Source organism: Amblyomma maculatum, chromosome 11, assembly GCF_055883805.1.
Source record: "Amblyomma maculatum isolate TAMU_Amacu chromosome 11, ASM5588380v1, whole genome shotgun sequence".
NCBI classification, from domain to species: Eukaryota; Metazoa; Arthropoda; class Arachnida; order Ixodida; family Ixodidae; genus Amblyomma; species Amblyomma maculatum.
The window spans coordinates 37477321-37496701 of NC_139354.1; the positions used below are offsets into that span (position 1 = coordinate 37477321).

Here is a 19381-nt window from a genome sequence, read left to right on the forward strand (position 1 = left end):
TTATTTTTTCCACTGCCCCAGATAAAAACTTGGCGCCCGCTCAACAAGTGCAACCACGCTCTCCCTCTCTCTCTTTCTCGCTCCCGCATGGCGTTGCACCAAGCCGCGAAAGTATTGCGGATGAGAGAAAGGGAAAGATCGCCGAGACAAATGGAAAGGGAGAAAGCGGCTGTCTTCTCCGTTGTCTACCGCAAACCTGGCGGGCTCCTCGTCCCAGCCCTCGTGGCCCAATGGATAAGGCATCGGTCTCCTAAACCGGGGATTGCGGGTTCGAGTCCCGCCGAGGGTATAGGCGTGATTTTTTTGTTTTATGAAGGAACGTTCGCGGTGGGGTGTGTAAACCCGGAAGTAAGCTTCTCGCCACCTCCGTAAGATCGCATGCAACGCAACACTGTTTGCTCGGCTTGCGGGCAGCACGTGGACAATGTTGTATGCTCTTAAAAGAAAAACTCATACGAAAGGGGGTCACTGTTCTGGAAAAAACTCACGATCTAGAAGTTTCCAGAGATTTAACACGTCTTAGACTACTTCGTACCTTATATAGAAATAAATCACTGATCGAAAGTTCACTTATATATCAGATAGACTTGCACCACGAAAACCACCTCTCTCTTTACTTCCACCAGTCTTCAAGAGCGGAATGAATAATGCCTTTTTGTTTACTTAACAGCCGCTTCAAGTAAACAACCACCTTTCACGTGCACTCCACTTTAGAACAGCTGAATGGAATGTCTCAGGACCGTCAATATATTTTAAAGTGCCGGAATGCTGCGTTATTTTTGGCACTAATTTAATACACGAATACTAATTAATAGCTGGGGTGGTGGAAATAAAAAACATAAACGCTTAGAGAAGGTTCCCATTTTGTGCGACGCGCATGTTCATACAACGGCAATGCAGCATTTTATTATGCGTACCGAAAAAAAGGGAGAAAAACAAGCGACCAGCATTAGCCTATAGCCCTACATACGTGGATAACTAAAGAAAGAAAAGAAATCAATTTTACAGAGTGGTTGCTCACAGTGACACAATTCGCAGAGAAGAAAAAGTTTGGGAACCTGAAATAGCCAATGCTTTTAATATCTCCATTTGCATCGAGTAAATTTTTAAATTCAGTTTTAACAAGTAATAGCGGAATATGAGCTAAAATTTGAAATAAAACCTTCTGACAGCTGACGACATCCGGCCTGGTTTCTGGTGGCGTGGATGTGTGGTCTGAGACAGTCTCCTATGGGAGTCGAGTCCGTATGCAACTTTTTATTTTTACTGAATTTTTTTGACACTGTTTATTATTTTTTTCTCTGCTTCGCGTGTTTTTTATTCAAGCAACCTGTATCTAATGGCTGTCCTTTTCATAGTGTATTAACCTGTATGGAGTGTAACAATTTTTATTTTGCGCCTACGATTGGGTTATCATCTAGCATGTTACTATCCTACTGAAATCATCGTATCATGAGCAAAATATCTATGAAATATGTGAATGAAAAAATCACGCACCATTACCACGAGATGCAGCGTTTTACCATGGCAGCCTCAGTGACAAGAAATAAAGGTTCCGTACGGAAACACAAATGTTAATTTCGTTTGTTGTTAACATAGTGAGTGCCCACAATTTCTCCTTGTTGGGACTCATCATCGCGTCACTTTCGCTGGCCTGTATTCGTTGTTGGACTCGGCCCAATTGGGCACATTTTTAGTAGCTTCCCAGTCGGTAAAAATCGTCGGCCCAATGTTGGCGCTGTGTGGCCAGTGTCAGCCCAACATAGGACCAGTTCATTCCCAACAGAGCATCAATATTGAGTCAGTCTTTCAAATAGGTTCAAACAATTGGCCCAGTGTTGATACTGCGTTGGCAATGTCCGGCCCAGTGCATTTCCAACAAAGTACCAATATTGGGTAAATTCATTGTCGGTTCTTGGTTTTAGTCTTATGAAACGAGGCTTTCATACATATTCATGATTTCTTAGTATTCACGGCGACAGCGCGTAGTTAAAAGAATGGAAAGAACTGCAGAATATTGCGGGAATAGCGGAACAGCACGGTATCGAATCTGGGAACAGGCAAACTATCACGGGAGCGGAGACCTTGACTTCGCCAAGCTTTCAAGCGAGTAGCCGAGCTGCTGTAACATTAAATTTTCTGCTCTCATACCGAATTTCAGTGCCGGGCAGCGAGTAGATGAGAGAGGTCACTAAGAGGAAAAAATAACAAGGGTTCAACACTACTGAACCAAATATTGAGCGAAAGCCTTAACTACGGGTGACTGAGCGTTCTTCTTCCTCTCTTTTTCTTCAGCCCAGATATAAAGCCCCGCTTTAACCAACCCAATGAACGCGCCTTAGTGGCTTATAGGGGTAACGTGAATGCCAGGGTCCTGGCAGGCTGATTCTGACATAACCGTCCCGTGTGAAATGAGAGACCCAAGTTGGCAGCTCCTGCCAGCCCTCATATAAAGCCCCGCTTTAACCAAGCCGTATGAACGTGCCCAGCTCTCACCCTTGTGTCACGTGGGGTGTGACGTCACAGCGTCACGTGGGTGCGGCCGCGCCACGCCGAAGGCTCAAAACCTAGAGTAGTATTGCTTTCGCAATAAAATGCTTTTAAAGAGTTGAACCGCACAGCAGAAGTATTTTTTTCTTGCTTTAGCGTGTAACGCAAGTTGCGTCTACTTGTCGCTTGCGTATTTCATAGCGGTATCATGCGTCAGTACTCAAAACCGATTTTTGAATGCCTTTTTCAGTCTCAATAATTTCAATGAAATTCATATATTGCTATCGTGCATGGTGGCAAGACGCCGGCGTAAAAGCTAGCTTTCAAAGAAAAAAAACGATTCAATATACCTACATTTTTGTCGTCTCTGTGAGATTGCCCCAAGTGAGTACACTGGACACTTAATTATTAGTGTTGCTCATGTAAAAGGCATTGATTGAAATCTCTGAATTATTCTTTCTCCGTATACGTTGCAGGGGAAGAGCAGGGAGGGGGGTTCCGGTGGAAGATGTGCTAAATCTCGAGAATTTTAATTTTAAAGAAGAAAAAAGCTGTGAACGCCTCTACAAGCTCTTTTGTTTTCGCTAGACGTCGCCACGAGAAAGTAAAAGAAAAAATGTTTAGAAGTCGCAAATGCTTGGATGCAATACGATGTAACGGACATACAAATTACAGTTACAAATGAAGATTAAGGATATGCACAGGGAGAGATAGCCAAGGAGCTAAACAGTGAGGTTCCGATGTTTGAATCACTTTCTCTTCTTCGTCGATCACACGTCACCACCAGATTTCGTCGGCTTCTTTCTCCCAGCCTAAGGCCGTGACAACATATTCCGGGCGCTAAAGAAATGGTCACCAGAACGCTCCAAAATATAACAATAGATAGTTTTGAAGACACGCAGTCTCACTCTATTCTGGGGGTGTCAGATTGTCACCTAGGCGAAAACTGCTAAAACTCCGATTTAGGTTGGAGGATACAAAATAATCACGACATCAGAAAATATGGTGCCTGAATCGATGCTTCGGCTTTTATTTTTGTTTTGCGCATAATAACTACAATGATATTCTCTACACCTGAAGGCAGATGTTTAAGTCTGCCTGTTCCTTGACTCAACTCATGTCTGATTCCACACTTAACTCGTGGATTGAAGCATAGGCAAGCGTAGACTCGGACATCCAATCCCGAGCCGTGGAGTTAGCCTGTGTCACCCGGAATCTTCATGATCTCAGAGGCAGAGCTGACCACTTTCCTTATCTCCTCCTTTTCTTTCTGCAATTAAGTTGTACTTGCCTTAGCGATAACGGGTGATTATGACGATGGGGATCTTCTCTATAAAAAGAAAAGGCAAGCACGCAGTCACAGTGTTGAACAGGCTGTTCTTCCTCACGCTAGTTCACATTTTCAAGTGGCGCCATCTATCGATTTTTTCTCTTGGTCTTCAATGCAAAAAACGTAGAATAACTTATTTAAAGCGTGTTTTACCAGTCAAGTACGCCTGCAAGAAATTAATTTCTCACCATGACATTTTTTTTTGCGAGCACCTGAACATATATGACTATACAATTCAGACATATTATGTTGATGGTCTTGCGCACGTCAAATCCGTGGAAGAGAAAACGACGAGGAAAACCCTGAACGCAATTTCCGGCCAATCCCCCACTGTGGGTATGTGCCATTATAACAAGGGTGAAGAAGAAGATCGAAGTGTGCACTCATAGCCATAATTCCACTGTGAGTACTTACGAGTCATCTCAACTTTGAGGACAAACAATAATCGATGGCAACATACAGTCCTGCGGAGGATATAATAGTGGTCTGTCCCCTAAATTCTCACCACAGAGTAAAACATAGCAGACTCTCAATCCACCTGTCAAAGTGTCGACGGAGGCACCCGGAAAAACTGCCGTGTTTGTATTCGGCAAGCCATTTCGTGCAACCTGACGTCTTTAATGAACACATTGAAACCTGTCCCGATCGTCCCAAGCCATTTGGCACTGTCACAACCAAACGTGGTGCTCTTGAGGGCGATTCTTATCAGGTCACCATCGATAACAGCCATAGCTTTTCAAAAACAAAGCAACTCAGTACCGCGAATTCCCCCACTACCCGCCAGAACATGTCTGCTCGGCCAATCCAAGCGCCACCAAGGGACACCAAGAACGCAACAACTCATTACCCCAAGGAAGCTGGTTGCCAGCGTCAAGCACTCGACGAGACCAACGTGCTTGGGAGTGAGCGACGGAAGTCGAAGGAGGGAGCCACTTCTCAACAGCGAGTATACATACGTGTGCTCGAACCGCTTTTGAATAGCACCACCACAACCGGAACACCCGCTGCGCCCGTGAAGACGTCCTTCAAAACCTCTGGTTGGGACGAGACAAGCGCGGTGGTGAGTCAAGAACGGGAAGCACAGGGAGCTACGTATGTACGACCACGCGGACCGCAGCCAAGCTAGCTCCAGGGACACCAGCATGCTCGAAGGGCCAACGGGCACGTCTCTTGAAACCCGCGATCGAGAAATGGCAAGGGCGTTTTGAAACGGAGGGTCCAGGGAGCCTCCCGTTCTGATAAGCACGCAGATGCTCAGCTGAACCAGCCGCGGCGATGTGGTACCGTAACTACGATGCCCGACGAACCCGTCGATGCTAGGCTCCACATGGATTACGGACTGGCTATGCTGGGACATTGTGGTCGACAGTTGCCGCATTAGCGCTGCTGAGGAGGTGGCATGTGCAAATGGAGGAAGGAGAGTTTGTTAAAGGAAGTGCCTTTTCGGTGAATAAGCACGGACGTTTAGGAAAGCTATGGTTATGGCTTTTGAAATAGTTTTAAGTGCTTGATCTCCAATGAAATGTTCGTTGTTGTGCGGTGTAGTTGCAGTGCGCCATGGTGTGAAGAGAATTGCACACCTATTATGCAGGAACGTGGGATGCGAATGAAATGAACTGCACAGGACACTGATTCTTGCTTGGCGTGCAATGTGTTGTTTTTCTAGCGCTCATTATACAGTTCGTATAGACATTGAAAGTGAGAGACTCTTATTCATTCTTGGTTCCTTCATATGTTTATTTCTGCATATATAAAATAGAGCGAACTGCAGCGTGCACTGAATTAAGGTGATAGGACACTCATTTTTGCGTGGCTTGTGTGTTGTCGTTCACATTTATTTTTATGGTGCTATTCAGAGTAAAATAACGCGTATTGTGACATGGCTCTGATGTGTATTTCTGTGCCCTATATATAAGTGTCAATATTTTGTATGTACATGGCTTATTGTTCGATGCTTCGACTTCTATGCTGTGTGTGTGGCACAGTAGCATTTTAAATCTGTTTGCATTTCATAAATATCGGAAAATGTGTGTCAGAATCAGCCGAATGACGCTGAAAATATTAAGAATTGATTCCAGAAACCAATAAGCATAATTATGACACAAGATGCTCGTACTGGCTTTTCTGGAACGTTGTGTCATGAAGAAACCTCTTGAAGGCCACCACACAAAAAAAAAAACGTTGCTGTCAACGATGGCTGATGGTACATCGGTTGTTGTCCTCTTAGCCAGCAGCGTTAGAAAACATGCACACAGGGGCAGCCGCAGTGTTAAGAGCTCTCTGACAACTTATTCGAGAACCTTATGTGTGCGCGGCACTGTCTGCGAGATGAAAAAGAGTGTATAGTAAATCTGGGGTTATACAACTCACATCAAGGTGCAACATAGCGTGCGACGGAAACCACACTTTCTGAACTAGTTGAGAACTATGGGGATTTCAAGTAATATCGTGATTTTATTTCATTCCGTGCTGTTTTGTAAGTTGGTCGGCCAAGAAAGAGGAAGATTCTCATGCATGGTCTCGTTAATACCTGCAACAGGAAGCAATCATATACAGGAAATAAATATTTATAGCCACATAAGATGACACACTGGCAAGCTCCTTCATCCGCTAGTCTTAATAAAAAAGTTCTACTCTCTCTCTCTCTCTGTCTGTCTTTATTCATACCGGTACATATTGCCGGTTCAGCGCACATCATCTTCACTTTCGGGATGTGAAACTGCAGCGGACACATGCGGAAACCGTGCTGGTTTGGTTAGAACTTGATGCGTAGAGCTGTCATACACAAACAACCAAGAGCAGCTTCCAACTACGGCCGAACCCATCAACCCGCTCGGCGATGTCAGGTCACCAGCACGCATCGGGACTTCCGGGGGCCAATCATCCCCATGCCATGTCAGAGTGGTCTCATGACGTCATAAGCTCCGTCGACCAATCAGGGAATATTAGGACAAACTATAGGTCGCGCTTTCGAGCGCTTGTTCTACTCAAAGTAAAATTCACACACCGGGATGTGTTTAACTTGTGTCGCGGGGAGGGCTCTGAAGAGCAGTACCCGGCAGGCGAGATGGCCGAGCATCCATCTGTTGATGTTAAGGCATACTTTACGCTGTTAGAAAGGTGAGAGAAGGTGCCATCTCGGGTTGTTTATTTTTGGTGATATAGGATGCGATAAGGACCATCCATTCTTGTCTCTTATATGCTGAGTAAGGCCAGCGATTCCTAGGACATGGAGGCAGGCTCCTATGTTTTGTTATTGCGAAAGCAATACTACGCCAGGTTTCGAGCCTTCAGCGTAGCGTGGTCGGTCAGTTACGCTTTACACCACGTCACTACTGACGTCATACCAGCTCGAGAGTTGGGCTACCAAGTCGGCTCTCCAGCGTATAGCGTGGCTCGTAGCTACGCCGGGTGTTTCGCGTTTCTCCAACAAGGTGCGCTGTAGTCTAAAAGGTGGTGTGACGTCATAAGCGAGGCGAAGATGAACTACCAAGTCAGCTCTTCAGAGAGCGCGGAAGGGTGGCTGTTCCTGGCCTTACGAGGCTGGGACGGTAGGTCAGCGCCGCTTGCGGCGGGGGCTAGCCAGCCACCGAATTTTTATCTGTTGTAGGCCGTCATTGCACCCACCACCGCTTAGGTGGTGGACGACGGCTGTTGCGGCGCGCGTCTTTCTGTCCCTCTTCTGTGCCTTCTCTACTTTCTCTCTTCTGTCCGGACGAGGCAGCGGAGAACGTTTGCTGGAAGAGGCGTCCGTGTGCTGTGCGATGTCAGCGCACGTTAAAGATCCCCAGATGGTCGAAATTACTCCGCAGCCCTCCACTACGGCTCCTCTTTCTCTCTTTCCACTTTCACTCCCATCTTCCTCCCTTCCCTTACGGTGCGGTTGCGGTGTCCACAGAAAAAGTGAGACAGTTACCGCGCCTTTCCCTTCCTTTAAATAAATCAGTTTTAAATCAGAACGTGTGCTGTGCGATGTCAGCGCACGTTAAAGATCCCCAGGTCGTCGAAATTACTCCGTAGCCCTCCACGAGGGCTCCTCTTTCTCCCTTTCCACTTTCACTCCCACCTTCCTCCCTTCCCTTACGGCGCGGTTGCGGTGTGCACAGAAAACGAGTGAGACAGTTACCGCGCCTTTCCCTTCCTATAAATAAATCAGAATCAGATTGATTGTGGCTTAGCTACAGAGCCAGTAGCAGGCCCGTGCATTTTCTTTTCCTTCTTCCTACAGCCACAACAACAGCGTAGCGTGGCTCGTAGCCACGCCGGGCGTTTCGCGATTCTCCCACTAGGTGCGCTGGGGTCTAACAGGTGGCTCTACTTTTTGAAGCTAGATCACGGTGTCTTAGAACACGCGCTAGAAAAAGAAATTTAACAATGAAGATGACGCATACGCTGTATGTGGTAACTCCAGTGTAACAATTTACCATATTATACACGAATGTAATGGTATCCATCCGGAAGTCGATGCAGGCGCAGTCACTCTTCCTCAAGCTCTGGGGTTTAGAGATACCAGTGACCGGGTGACTAAACGTGCGGTGGAAGCTAGAAAAAAACGACTCGAACATTGGTGGCTTAAAAGCAGAAAAGTGACATAATGTTCGTAATGTAGAAACAAAAATTCAATAAATAGAATGATGGTATAGTGAACCAATCTAAAACAATAATTAAGATATTGGGAGAAAAATGAGCTTGGTGGCTACTGATACCACGCCATTTCATTGGGAACGCTCCTATATTCTATCAATCCATCCATTCGGTAGGCTGCCTCGATACGCGCGCCCGCCTCTCGAGGGCGCGGGGGCGCGCGCATCGAGGAACCCCAACAGGTGGTGTCGTCTTCCATTGGAGACACTTCGCCTCTCTCGCTTTCGCAATCTCCTAGGCTTAACTACAGCTAAGCGACTGTGAACGTTTTAAAATCTATGTTGGGTGGTCAGTTACGACAAAAGGGATTATAAAATACTGCTGGAGGGGAAGTCGCCTATACCGGCCAATGGTCTGAGTGTAGCCTGCAGCGACCATCTTGAGGGGGCAAGAAGCTCATATCAAGAGCTTGGGAGCGCTGTTCGCCAACGTTGCCAGTGTATTTCAAGTGATTAAATATTTTTAAGCCCAGATGCAGTATTGTGCGCTATCAGGTGGGTCATATACTGGACACCTTCGAATCGTATTGAACCATTTGGATTTTAAGAATCTGGACGATATCACAGTACTGGTGCGTTTTTAGCGCCATTAAGTGCAAAAGTCGCAGATCAATCTTAATGTCAAACAATTGAGTCAAGCCGTAACAATGCTAATGTTTTATAGTTTTATAGCTCATGTCGAGTATAATAGCACTGGAATAGTTGCAGGTTAAATACAAAAATATTTACTAGAATTCAACTCTTGATTTTATGAGACACCACCGAGTAATATATCGTTAGATAGCTTATGTGGAGTAAAATTGCATGGGGCTTATTGTATGCCCTAATTTTGTACTGTTAATAACCTAATGGCGAATGAAATAAATTTGCGATAGTTTCAAGCCCTTGGACAGCTCATGGCGAGCATTGTTGTGCTTGAATAACTTTCGGTATTTTGTTCTTATAGGTATTTTGTATTGCAGGTAGATTGAACCTGTCGGGGTGTAATACGGCACATACAGCGAACTGTTTTCTGCAAAATTAGCAGCTTCTTGATGTTAGATACTGTAGCTGGTGTCCAATCAAGGAAGCAATATAAGAAAGGAATAAAAGAGCACACAGTAACGATGCAGCTTTCAATTGTCAGGAGGAATATGCTGATTCTTTAAAATAACCCCGATAGCTTCAGAAAGGCCTGTGCAAACATTGCTGACATGGGCCTCCCAGGAGGAGAACCATTGGATTTGCTTCGACTGCAATGGGATGGGCAACTTTTCTTGGTATCACACTCTTTTCAAGTGAGCTTAGGTGGCTGTGATAATGGACGTTACCATTGCTCGCTGAGTCAATACTGCCAAGTTGGACACTATTTGAATGATAAATTTGGTTTCAACACCCCCGTTACAGAAGCGCATAGAAAGATTGCAGTGTAAACGGCACACGAGTTATTGAAGAACACACATTGTTTCGCGCAGTATAGGTGATCCCCTCGAAGCTTGGATAATCATTGGAGTTGAAGCTTGAATTATTATAGTGCATTAAAAATGTATTATTGAATGTGAATTGTAATTTTTACAGCCTGTACTGAATAATATATAGCATCGAAAACCGATTTTAAAACTAAATTCCTAAAATCAAGATCGTATCGAAGGTGCTGTCAGCTGGGAATATTAATTCCCACGCGACATTGAACACGCATCTTGAAAAAATTCAGCTGACATCACTCCAATTTATGCATGAATGGGACTTCATACGGCCAATGATGAATTGTCCGCTGCTCACAACCGAGCTTAGTTCAGGGAAGCAGCTCCAGTTTCACTCGAAGCTGGTCGTCTTCCACGTAGCCGTCACGAATGAGTTCTATGAGGCGAACATATGCATAAGTCGTAAATCGCTGTTGCTCACGTTCTTCTTGTGGTCTTTTAAAAACCAACCCACCGCGGGCACTCCTTATGAGCAGTCGTTCCATCCCTCGCTTTGGATGCAAGGCAGTAAATTTGATTGCTGTCTTGAAGGGCCACTGAACAACGTCGTCCATGTCGCCCTTGTGCAGCCAGATGGCACCCCTGAGGTAACCATAATGGTCTATAGTGATAGCAGGGGAAATTGAACAGCCTCGGAGGTATACACGCTCGCTTATACACTCAGCCTGCCCTGTACTCTGAGCTCTCTCTTGGAGTGACTTGACACCTTTCACGATAAACTCGCACGACGATGCAAATGGGTCAGATGGTCTGAGCACAACGTGGTCAACAGGGCACATTGCATTGTTGCTCTCTTCCGGTTGTGCCGTAGCCCTTTGGAGGACGCCTGTAGTGCCTGTAGTCTCTGAATCATTGTCTCGCTGCTTGCTGGCAGCTTTTGGAATCTCCTCTCGCAGCTGTTTCTCCATTTTTTGTACAGCGTTGGATAGGGCGTTCATGGTTTCGCTGCCTGCTATGAAACGTTCTTTCTCTTCCTCCCTGAACGCAGTTATTTCGTCCGAGCATTTCTTCGCATAGTCGCGAGTTTCTGTTCTTACTTTTACGGCTTCTTGCTGTACTGTCTCCGCCACGCCACTGATGGCTTTCTTGAGTACTGCGATTGATTCTTGGCAGTTGTTTACGCCGTGACCAATTTCATTGAGTCGGTCACTGTTAGCGTCACTAGTAGTGAGAAGTCGCCCCAAAAGTGTTTTAATTTCCCCGGCCTGCTGTTCTAGAATTGCTTTGAAGGTTTCCCCGAGCGTCATATCCTCCCTGCTGCCTGACTCCCCTCGACATCCGCGTGCAGCAGTCGTCGCAGCAGAGCAGCACTCCGACTCCAAGTGCGCACATACGTCTGCGCAAAGAACTGTAGCAGAACACTTGGGGCAGCGAACGCAGTGGTGTCGACATTCACGCTGGAAGTGCTGAGCAATTGCCGATGCAGATAGCACTGCCGTGCAACCGCTTGCCTCGTTCCAGCACTTCACCTGCAGGTTAAAAAAAACGTATATGTTCAGAGTCGTCGTGCAAACCTATTCAAGAACCCGGCAAGTCCGAGTGTTGTCTCGTTAATTATACACCATATGTGGGAGGCTCAGCGATCGTAAATCGAATCCAGCATAGCCAATGTGCAAATATGAGGTTTTGCAACTTCGCATACGACATGCAGTTCCTCTATATGCATGGCTGCACAATATCGTCGTTTAATATTAAGGCGAAAGCCTTAAATGCCTCATCGTTGTCAGCAGGAGCTGCCGGCATAGGCTATCGGCAGAGGATGTCAAACATTCGGGGGAGATAGTTAAACATATATAAGTAAACATTGTCTCCACCGGAAAACGAATTTACACATCTTGAAGCTGAGCGCTTTATTAACTGCGGCAAGCCCCAGGTCATGAAATGTTCATCATAATTCCCCTTGTATACCGTGAGGAGATCGGGATTCCGCGAGTGACAGGTACTGCGGCCTTTAATTTCCTGTAAACGAATCATAGAATGCCGGCGAACTTTCATGTTTTCAATGAAATGCTGGCTGTGTTCGACTAGGTGCGCGCGATGTTCCACCACAACTGGCCATGACCACACCAGGCGAATGATGTATAGATGAAGCTGACCTCGATGGGTGGACGATCCAGGCGTCCGTGCGGCGCCTTTCATTTGCCGTTTCCTCAAACGCCGCACTACACAGCAAACGGAAGCATACCCAGATGTCTAGGAGGCGTTAGTAGGCATCAGCGGAATTTCAAATTGATTTACAGGATAGAAAAAGCGCAGTATTTGCCACAATTCTCCACGGACATGTGTATTACGGCATAAGGGAAGGGCGGAAGGTGGTAGTGAAAAACGTTATTGAGATTGAGGTACCGCAGTGGAGGGATACGATCCACAGCGCTATAATGGCTTTCGCCTCATCGCACTTAAGTCATCCAAAATGCCTTCTATAATTTGTTACAGCAGGAGTGGCTACTGATTGTCACCTCCGCAAATACGTAACAAATCCGTGCACCTAATTCGCGCATTGCGCGTCGTGAAATCTTTCTTGTCGCATGGTAAAGACAGTATACTACAACACACTGAGGCCCACTTCGAATGTGCCTTTTCCCTCGGCGCATAGCTGGAAGGGTACAGCACCCAGTTTGGAAAGTAAGTGTAAGGATTTACAAAATTAAACTGACGTCGTTTTTTACTGCCCTCGCAGAATTTCGCCAATCAAGCAATATACGCAACAAGCACACTTTCAAATGTTTTGCACCTCGAATTCTTCTGAGGAAGTAACGGTAAAAGAACAAAAAAAAAAGAAATTTGGAAATTATGCCGGCGCGAAGTAAACATTTCCTTCATTTCTGCCTTCGTAACTTTGGAAACGCTGGAAAAATTTTGAAGGCAGGCAGTGAGTGCTTTGAGATGTCGTCGCTCCGCAAAGACAGAGTGCAATCTGCTTTGGGTTGCGCACGCATGCAAGACACAATTCACGAGGGTGTATTTTGTAAATGGTATTACCGTCCCGGAAGCTCGTTGCGTAACCTAATCATATAGAGATGGGCAGGTAAAGCTGCCTATATAGCCTATATCGTTTGAGTCTTGGAGCTGCGACCCAGCTTCGGTTTCCTCCATTATTCGCCAGATTGACGACATGTTCGTTTTCTTTGTTCGTCTGCGATGCCGAGCTCTGCAGAGAAAGGGCCCGAGTGGCCTCTTTTCTTGGTATATGTTCTTCTCTGGTTGCTATTCCCTATATTTTTTGCACGATATCAGCTACTGCTTGTGCGCTATCCTGTGCGCGCTAGTCTGCACACGTGAAAAACACAGTGCATCAAGGGTTAAATTCTAAGCATCCAATAACTGATAACATCACAACCCGGTGTCTCTTCAAGAACAATAGCATCCTCATCAAAACAAAGCACATATATAAACGCTGAAGCTGTGGCGAACCCGCATTATTTATGTAGCACTTAAACATACAGTCATGCTTAGTGGGAGTCGATACTTTCACTTTTTCCCTAAACGGAAGAAGCAATTCTCACATTTCGCTCATTTCTACCATGTATAAAAACTACAGAAAATTTTTTGATGTTACGACAGAATTTCTATGCGGTTTTTGACGGGAATCCTGTTGTGACAACAGAACGTTGTGTCGTAACATCAAAAATTTCTGTAGTTCCAACAGAAAAGGGCTACAGAACTACAGACAAAAGAATTATACTACAGAAAAACTACAGAACTAAACACAATAAAATTCTACTACAGAAAAACTACAGAACTACAGAAAAATGTGATGGTATACGACAAAACTGCAGAATATTTTGTCGTATGTTTGACACAGTTTTGTTGTTTTTTTCGACTGGGCACAAAAGTTGGCATTAATAGCCTTAGGCGATAACCCAGTAGACCGCCCCAGTCTCCTCGTCGTCCCCTGGTGCTCCGTTTTGCAGACACCGATAAGTTTATTTCCGTCAGATTATGCTTTTTAACGCAGTGGAAAAGAAATAACGTGTCCCGATTGTTGGCGCAGAAGAAGCGCGTCCAACTCGCGTTCCTAGAACATCAGGTTCTGTTCCAACGCTTGAAAGCCTCGTTTAAATCATTTATTTGTTAATTACGTACCGTCTTTGCCACAAGTAACCGAGCAGCCCCAACGTCCGGCGGAGCAGACCCCAGGCCGAGCGGGGGCGGAGCGTTGGCCGTCGGTGGTCGCTGCTTCCCGATTGCAATTGTATGCAGTGGCTGACTTAAGACTCCCCCCTCGCTATCTTTCTTGGGATGATAAAATGAAAGCGGGTAACATGTGCGGCGCCCGATTTAGTGCCTTTGGAGCGCTTTGCTGCTGTGAGAGGGAACAGGGCACAGCAAAACTCAAAGCTCGTTTTCGACATAGCTCCGTAAAGTTGCGCTGTAGTTTCTAATAACTCGCGTGTTTAATATCAATAAAGATATTCAGCAATTGCAAATGCGTGATATAAAGGCTTCTTAACGTCTAATATCCCACAAAACCTCCCCATTACGAACGGTTCCCACGAGGAAATTATTTTTGCATGTTGTATTAGGCTTCCCTCTGAACCTCCGGGCTCCATGTTGCGGCCAGGGACAGCAGCAATGACGGAAAGTGTCATGTTCTCAACATAACCTTGAATTGCGCTTGAAGCTTGCCTCCAAAATTTTAACGAGTTTTTAATGGAACCATTTTTCAAGCCGCCACTAAGCGAGCAATCAAATAACTAAGTAAAAGCAGAAGCACAAAACAAGTTCGCAGCCCTAATTCCGTGTGTCCGGTTATGTGTTCATTTCCATACGTATTACTATAACGTCTAGAACATGGTGTTCATGTAAACAAGCAGCCGCACTTATCGTGGAACTGAATGACGCACCTCTGAGGTGTTAGAGTGGCACGGCTTCAACCCAGTTCCCTTCTGAAAAAAAGATTGCTCCCAGTTCAAGAAAATAATTGCCAGCGCCTAAAAAAACAAAACTGATCATTTGTGCATTAGCTAACGGCGAGAAATACAGTGCAGCAACAGGGGTGCTTCAAAAAGGTGGTAATTTCAACTCATTTTCCCTCTCCTCTGGCTTAACGTAGCGTCGCAGCAAAGAACGTCGTGGTCACAACAGAAGCTATAAGAACCGCAGGAAAAAGCTAATAGAGTTTTCGAAATCCTTTCCCTGCCTTAATTTAACCACATTCGAAACGAGCAGAAAAGCAAGTATTTCACCAAATGTTTTACCTAAGATAACTTTGTACTGATATTATATGCACAATGTATTCAAACATATAGCGCAGCTTCACAGAGCCAGCGAAGAGGGGCTTTGAGCGAGCCATGCTATGCGGAGCTCCCTCCCTCAGTAGCCAAGCGCTCTGGAGGCACCAAGTAAGACCGGTGACGCCGCAAATCATACTAGCTTACTTTTTATCACTCCATGAAGGATAACGAGGGAGCATTCTTACGTTAGCCAGCTTACACTCGCTGCCTGAGAGAAGCGGCAAGCGACGGCGAACGCAGCGCTGCAGCGCGGCATCATGCCAGCTCCGTCGGCCGGCGGTGCTGATCGGTTTATTTTGGCAAAGAAGAAAACACTTGTCGAAAACACTTCAAAATATTCAAGGTGTGTCACGACCTGCTAGGTTGATGGCACAAAGCCCTCGACCAATCCATACCTCTCAGCCACAAAAATCCCGTCCACGACGCGGTTTTAGGCTGGTCGGAACCTTTATCGTCGCCGCGTTTCTATAGTTAGGTCGGAATTAGTGCTTCAACCCCTTCTAACGATGCAATATATGATCGTTCTCCCCCAGCCTTCTTGCTTACCTCTCTTCTTAGCAGATCTTCGAGATGAAACTCTTTGAGAAAGACGTCGTCCGCCTCGCACCGGTGTCCATCCAGCGGACAGACGCGGACACCATCCTGAGAGCTCTGCTCGTAGCAAGACTCGCACAGTGTGTGCGAGCACGGAAGCAGTGCAGTCCTCTTGCGCACCAGACCGCAGGCACCGCACACTCTGTACGGAGGAATGGGCTTAACGAAGCACAGGGGTCTCCAGTCGAGGTCGGTGGAAAAACCAACCAAGGTGTACTGGGTGTTTTCGGGAGCCATCACCAAAAACATTCACCGCTGCTACGCTCTGCACCCAACTGAATTTTACTCCCCTTACGCCGTCCTTATCTATCTTCGCATTCAGCTCAGGTGGTTTATGGGGATTGAGACAAGATAATAACTGGTAGGCTTTTTCACTCCGGGCATTGCAGCCGGACGCTGCTAACACGGCGATAACGGAATCATTATCAAAGCGCCACAAGCCAACCTGCCAAGAACTCTGATTTGACCCATACGGGCCACAGCCGCACGCTGCCGCCGGCGAACCCGCATATCGCAAGTTGGTATCAGTGGAAAGAATGAAATGTGGCGTGCTAGTGTCAAAACGCGAAAACGAACGTCAAAGAAAAAATGCAAGACGTTCGCAAACCGGACGAGCCCAGCTATGTCTGGTTTCGACAGGCTGATATGTAAGCTACGTATGCGTTCCGCGGTTCACATTTTATTTTTCGAAGATGGAACAGGCAAGAGCGGCTTGAATGTTAGAAGATTCTTTTCTTAAATATGGAGGATTAAATGTTTCCTAGCATGGCTCGTGGCCTGTATATATAGCACGGTAGCTTAGTACGCAATAAATATGGCTTTGCACGAGATAGGCATCTTTCGGCTAACGAACATAAATGTTTCGTTCTTGCTTTCGCGCGAAGTGCATACACCGGGCTGGATTAGCTTATCTAGGTAGGTGACTCTCGAAGTGATAACCTGGGCGCTGTTATCGTTGAGACTTCAGAATCCTTTTTTGGGGCAACTGTTGGGCAATGCAAGCGGTAGTGGTACAGGCTTTTTTGAAGAGATTATTAGGATTCATTTGTGAAAAAGGATGGAAAATAATCGCGTTTCCTAAAGAACAAGGGTGTTTAAATCTAAAATGGGTTGAAGTTTTAGTGCACTCTGCGGTGACAGAGATACCGCACAAAAGCAGCCTGAATTCCATCATGTTGTCTTCATAAAGAAAGGGCCTTACTTCTTCCACGAAATCTTCGAGGCATCCTGACTTGAAGTGTGCTTTATGAAGGCAATTCGCATTAATCTTGTTGCGTGAATGCGTGTGAGTTCCTCTCCCTCAGCAGTGATATTCGGAGGCGGGGGGGGGGGGGGGGGGGGGGAGAGGGGAGAGTTGTGCAAACTTCGCCAGTTGACACTGACGTTACCCTAGAGATGCTGTTTCAATAATCAATAAGTTTGGCAAATATCGACCCAATGTTTGAGTGAAATCTTTATAGCATAAATAAAGCTATTTCTGTGCTCTATAGGCTTGGTTTGGTTTGTGGGGTTTAGCGTCTCATAGGGACTCAGGCTATGAGAGACGCCGTAGTGGAGGACTCCGGAAATTTCGACCACCTGGGGTTCTTTAACGTGCACTGACATCGCACAGCAAGCGGACGCCTTGCTTTTCGCCTCCACGGAAAAGCGGCCGCCGAGGCCGGGATTCTATCCTACACGCTTCGAACAGTAGTCGAGCGCCGTAACCACTGCGCACATCCCAGCGGGGCGTGTTCTATATGATAAAATGTTTCAGGTGAATCACGTGAAACACGTCTGAACCCTGACGACATTCCTCCTATTGTTGCTAACTACTAAAAATTTGTAATCGAGGTAACCGACGTGTTGTAGAACACGATGGGGAACGACGTAACAGGGCTAGAAAATTTCTCTCAGTCAGAGTGGTCGAATTAGGTATCCAATTAAGACAAGGTCACGAGGAACATTTTCCGTATTGCACCCCCTCTGGCTGCATTATCGTGTATACCTGCTTTGCTGGCGTTAATTCGCATCTTTCGTGGTTGACGGGCTACACCAGCGCTTTTTAGAAAAGGGGTCGCTTCGAGTGTGGTCTCTACCACTCCTCCGTAAAATAAACGGAATTCCAGGTTTTATGAAAGTGTTTATTCTAGGTTTTATGATGTAAGTTAAAATATTAGCGTCAATGGTATGTCGGGAAGGGACATTCCATCAGGCCATGTGTTTTGGGGGGTCATGTTGCGGTGGTCTGGCCGACTAAAAAAAATAATATATTCTATATATCCTACTAAATATGAAGATCATCTGTCTAAAATTGGAGCCTTTGGGGCGCTGTTGTGCACCGCGCGATATGAGAGACGAATAATAATTCGGCAATTACGTAAGCGGTGCTCCTCGGCAAGGCGGCTATTTACATACAGCAGGTTGTTAAGCATATTCCACCTGATGCCTAAGCTCGAGATCAGGAAGTGTCAGAGAAAGTCTGTCGAAATTTGTCAGAATCATTTGGAGAGTTGATGAGCGAGTTTAGAAGAATGGCTATCTTTGACAGGTGGAACCCTTCGGCGATGACATTCCGAGCAACTTCCAACAAAATACGTCACGTCAGTTGATGAGCGAAGCTAGATGCCGAGTTCTTTAATTTTGGCGAGTGTCAAAATGGCTCCAAAGCGGACGAAAGCTGGTTAACAGCGAGAGGATTACAATATATTTTCTTGTGGGCTTTCAGGTACAACGAGTTAGTACCGGCAACTGTTGGCGACAGGATGTTTCTGGATGAGAATTCTGTCGCGTAGGCAGAGAGAGAGAAAAAGAACGCTTCGAAAGAAAGGTAGCACGCTGCTGGTACCTTGCATAAATTCGCTTATATGACGGAGGTGTGCATGACTGCTTGATTGATGAACACAATTGGCTGGACTGACCGCCTCCAGAAATGAGTCGACAGGAACACCGGCTTTGGGATCCGTTCGCATAAAAGCATTGTTTTAAGAACCGGAAGCCGCGCGTCCAAAGCAAGATAGAGGTAATCGTATTTATGTTCTTATGACCTGACGTCTAAGTGAGAATGCTGTCATACTCTCGAAGGCGTAAACTCCACATTGCAATGCGCGATGAGAGGTCTTTGGAGGTTGTTGGCAAACATAACACGCGATGGTAAGTCACGACTATAAAATGCATCGTACAGTGTCGACCGAAGCTTTGCTCCACAATGGTGAGGCAGTCATCTTCAGTGGCAGAGCACGCAACTGACTTCAAAGTGGACAAGTCCCGACAAGTGTATTTAGGCGATCACAATATAGACGCGCCTTGTGTTTCGCAACCAGGACAACTCAAACCATTATTTCTCGGATAAGTGTGCGTGATATCAATATGGTGTGCAGCATTTGGCAATACAAACACATAATCCAAGGAAGCGTCAAACGTTCTAGTTACGGGTGGCAGATATTTCAGAATGGCTATTGTTGTATCCCAAAAGAGCGTTGCCCGGTTCACAACATGGCCTAAAGCTTCTGCTCTTCTTTAGCGATATGACATGTTTCCATTTCCAGAGGAAGGCCTGATGGTTTGGTGGCTTACAGTACCGCCCCATATAGCGACGAAGGCGCTCCTGGAAATTCGAGCGAGTAAAGTCAAGTCGCCAAATTG

At 46.0% G+C, this 19381-nt stretch overlaps 1 protein-coding gene and 1 non-coding gene across 3 annotated transcripts in view; one reads left to right on the top strand and one right to left on the bottom strand.

The window, feature by feature from the left end:
- Nucleotides 1–16046, bottom strand: part of LOC146173524 (globin-1-like) — a 40968-nt gene extending 24922 nt beyond the window's left edge. The window contains exons 1-2 of one of the 2 annotated variants that reach the window (XM_084584555.1): nucleotides 15710–16033; nucleotides 9125–11395 (exon numbers count right to left, since the gene is read on the bottom strand). In XM_084584555.1, coding sequence (XP_084440681.1) covers nucleotides 10238–11395; nucleotides 15710–16006 — 1455 coding nt within the window. In that variant the 5' untranslated portion in view covers nucleotides 16007–16033 and the 3' untranslated portion in view covers nucleotides 9125–10237. Of the gene's footprint in view, nucleotides 1–9124; nucleotides 11396–15709 lie in introns of those variants that run through there. The other variant, XM_084584556.1, reaches the window with a different exon arrangement.
- On the top strand, nucleotides 217–289 carry TRNAR-CCU (transfer RNA arginine (anticodon CCU)). Its single transcript has one exon. It is a non-coding gene; the product is annotated as a tRNA-Arg (tRNA).
- Nucleotides 16047–19381: the final 3335 nt, after the last annotated feature.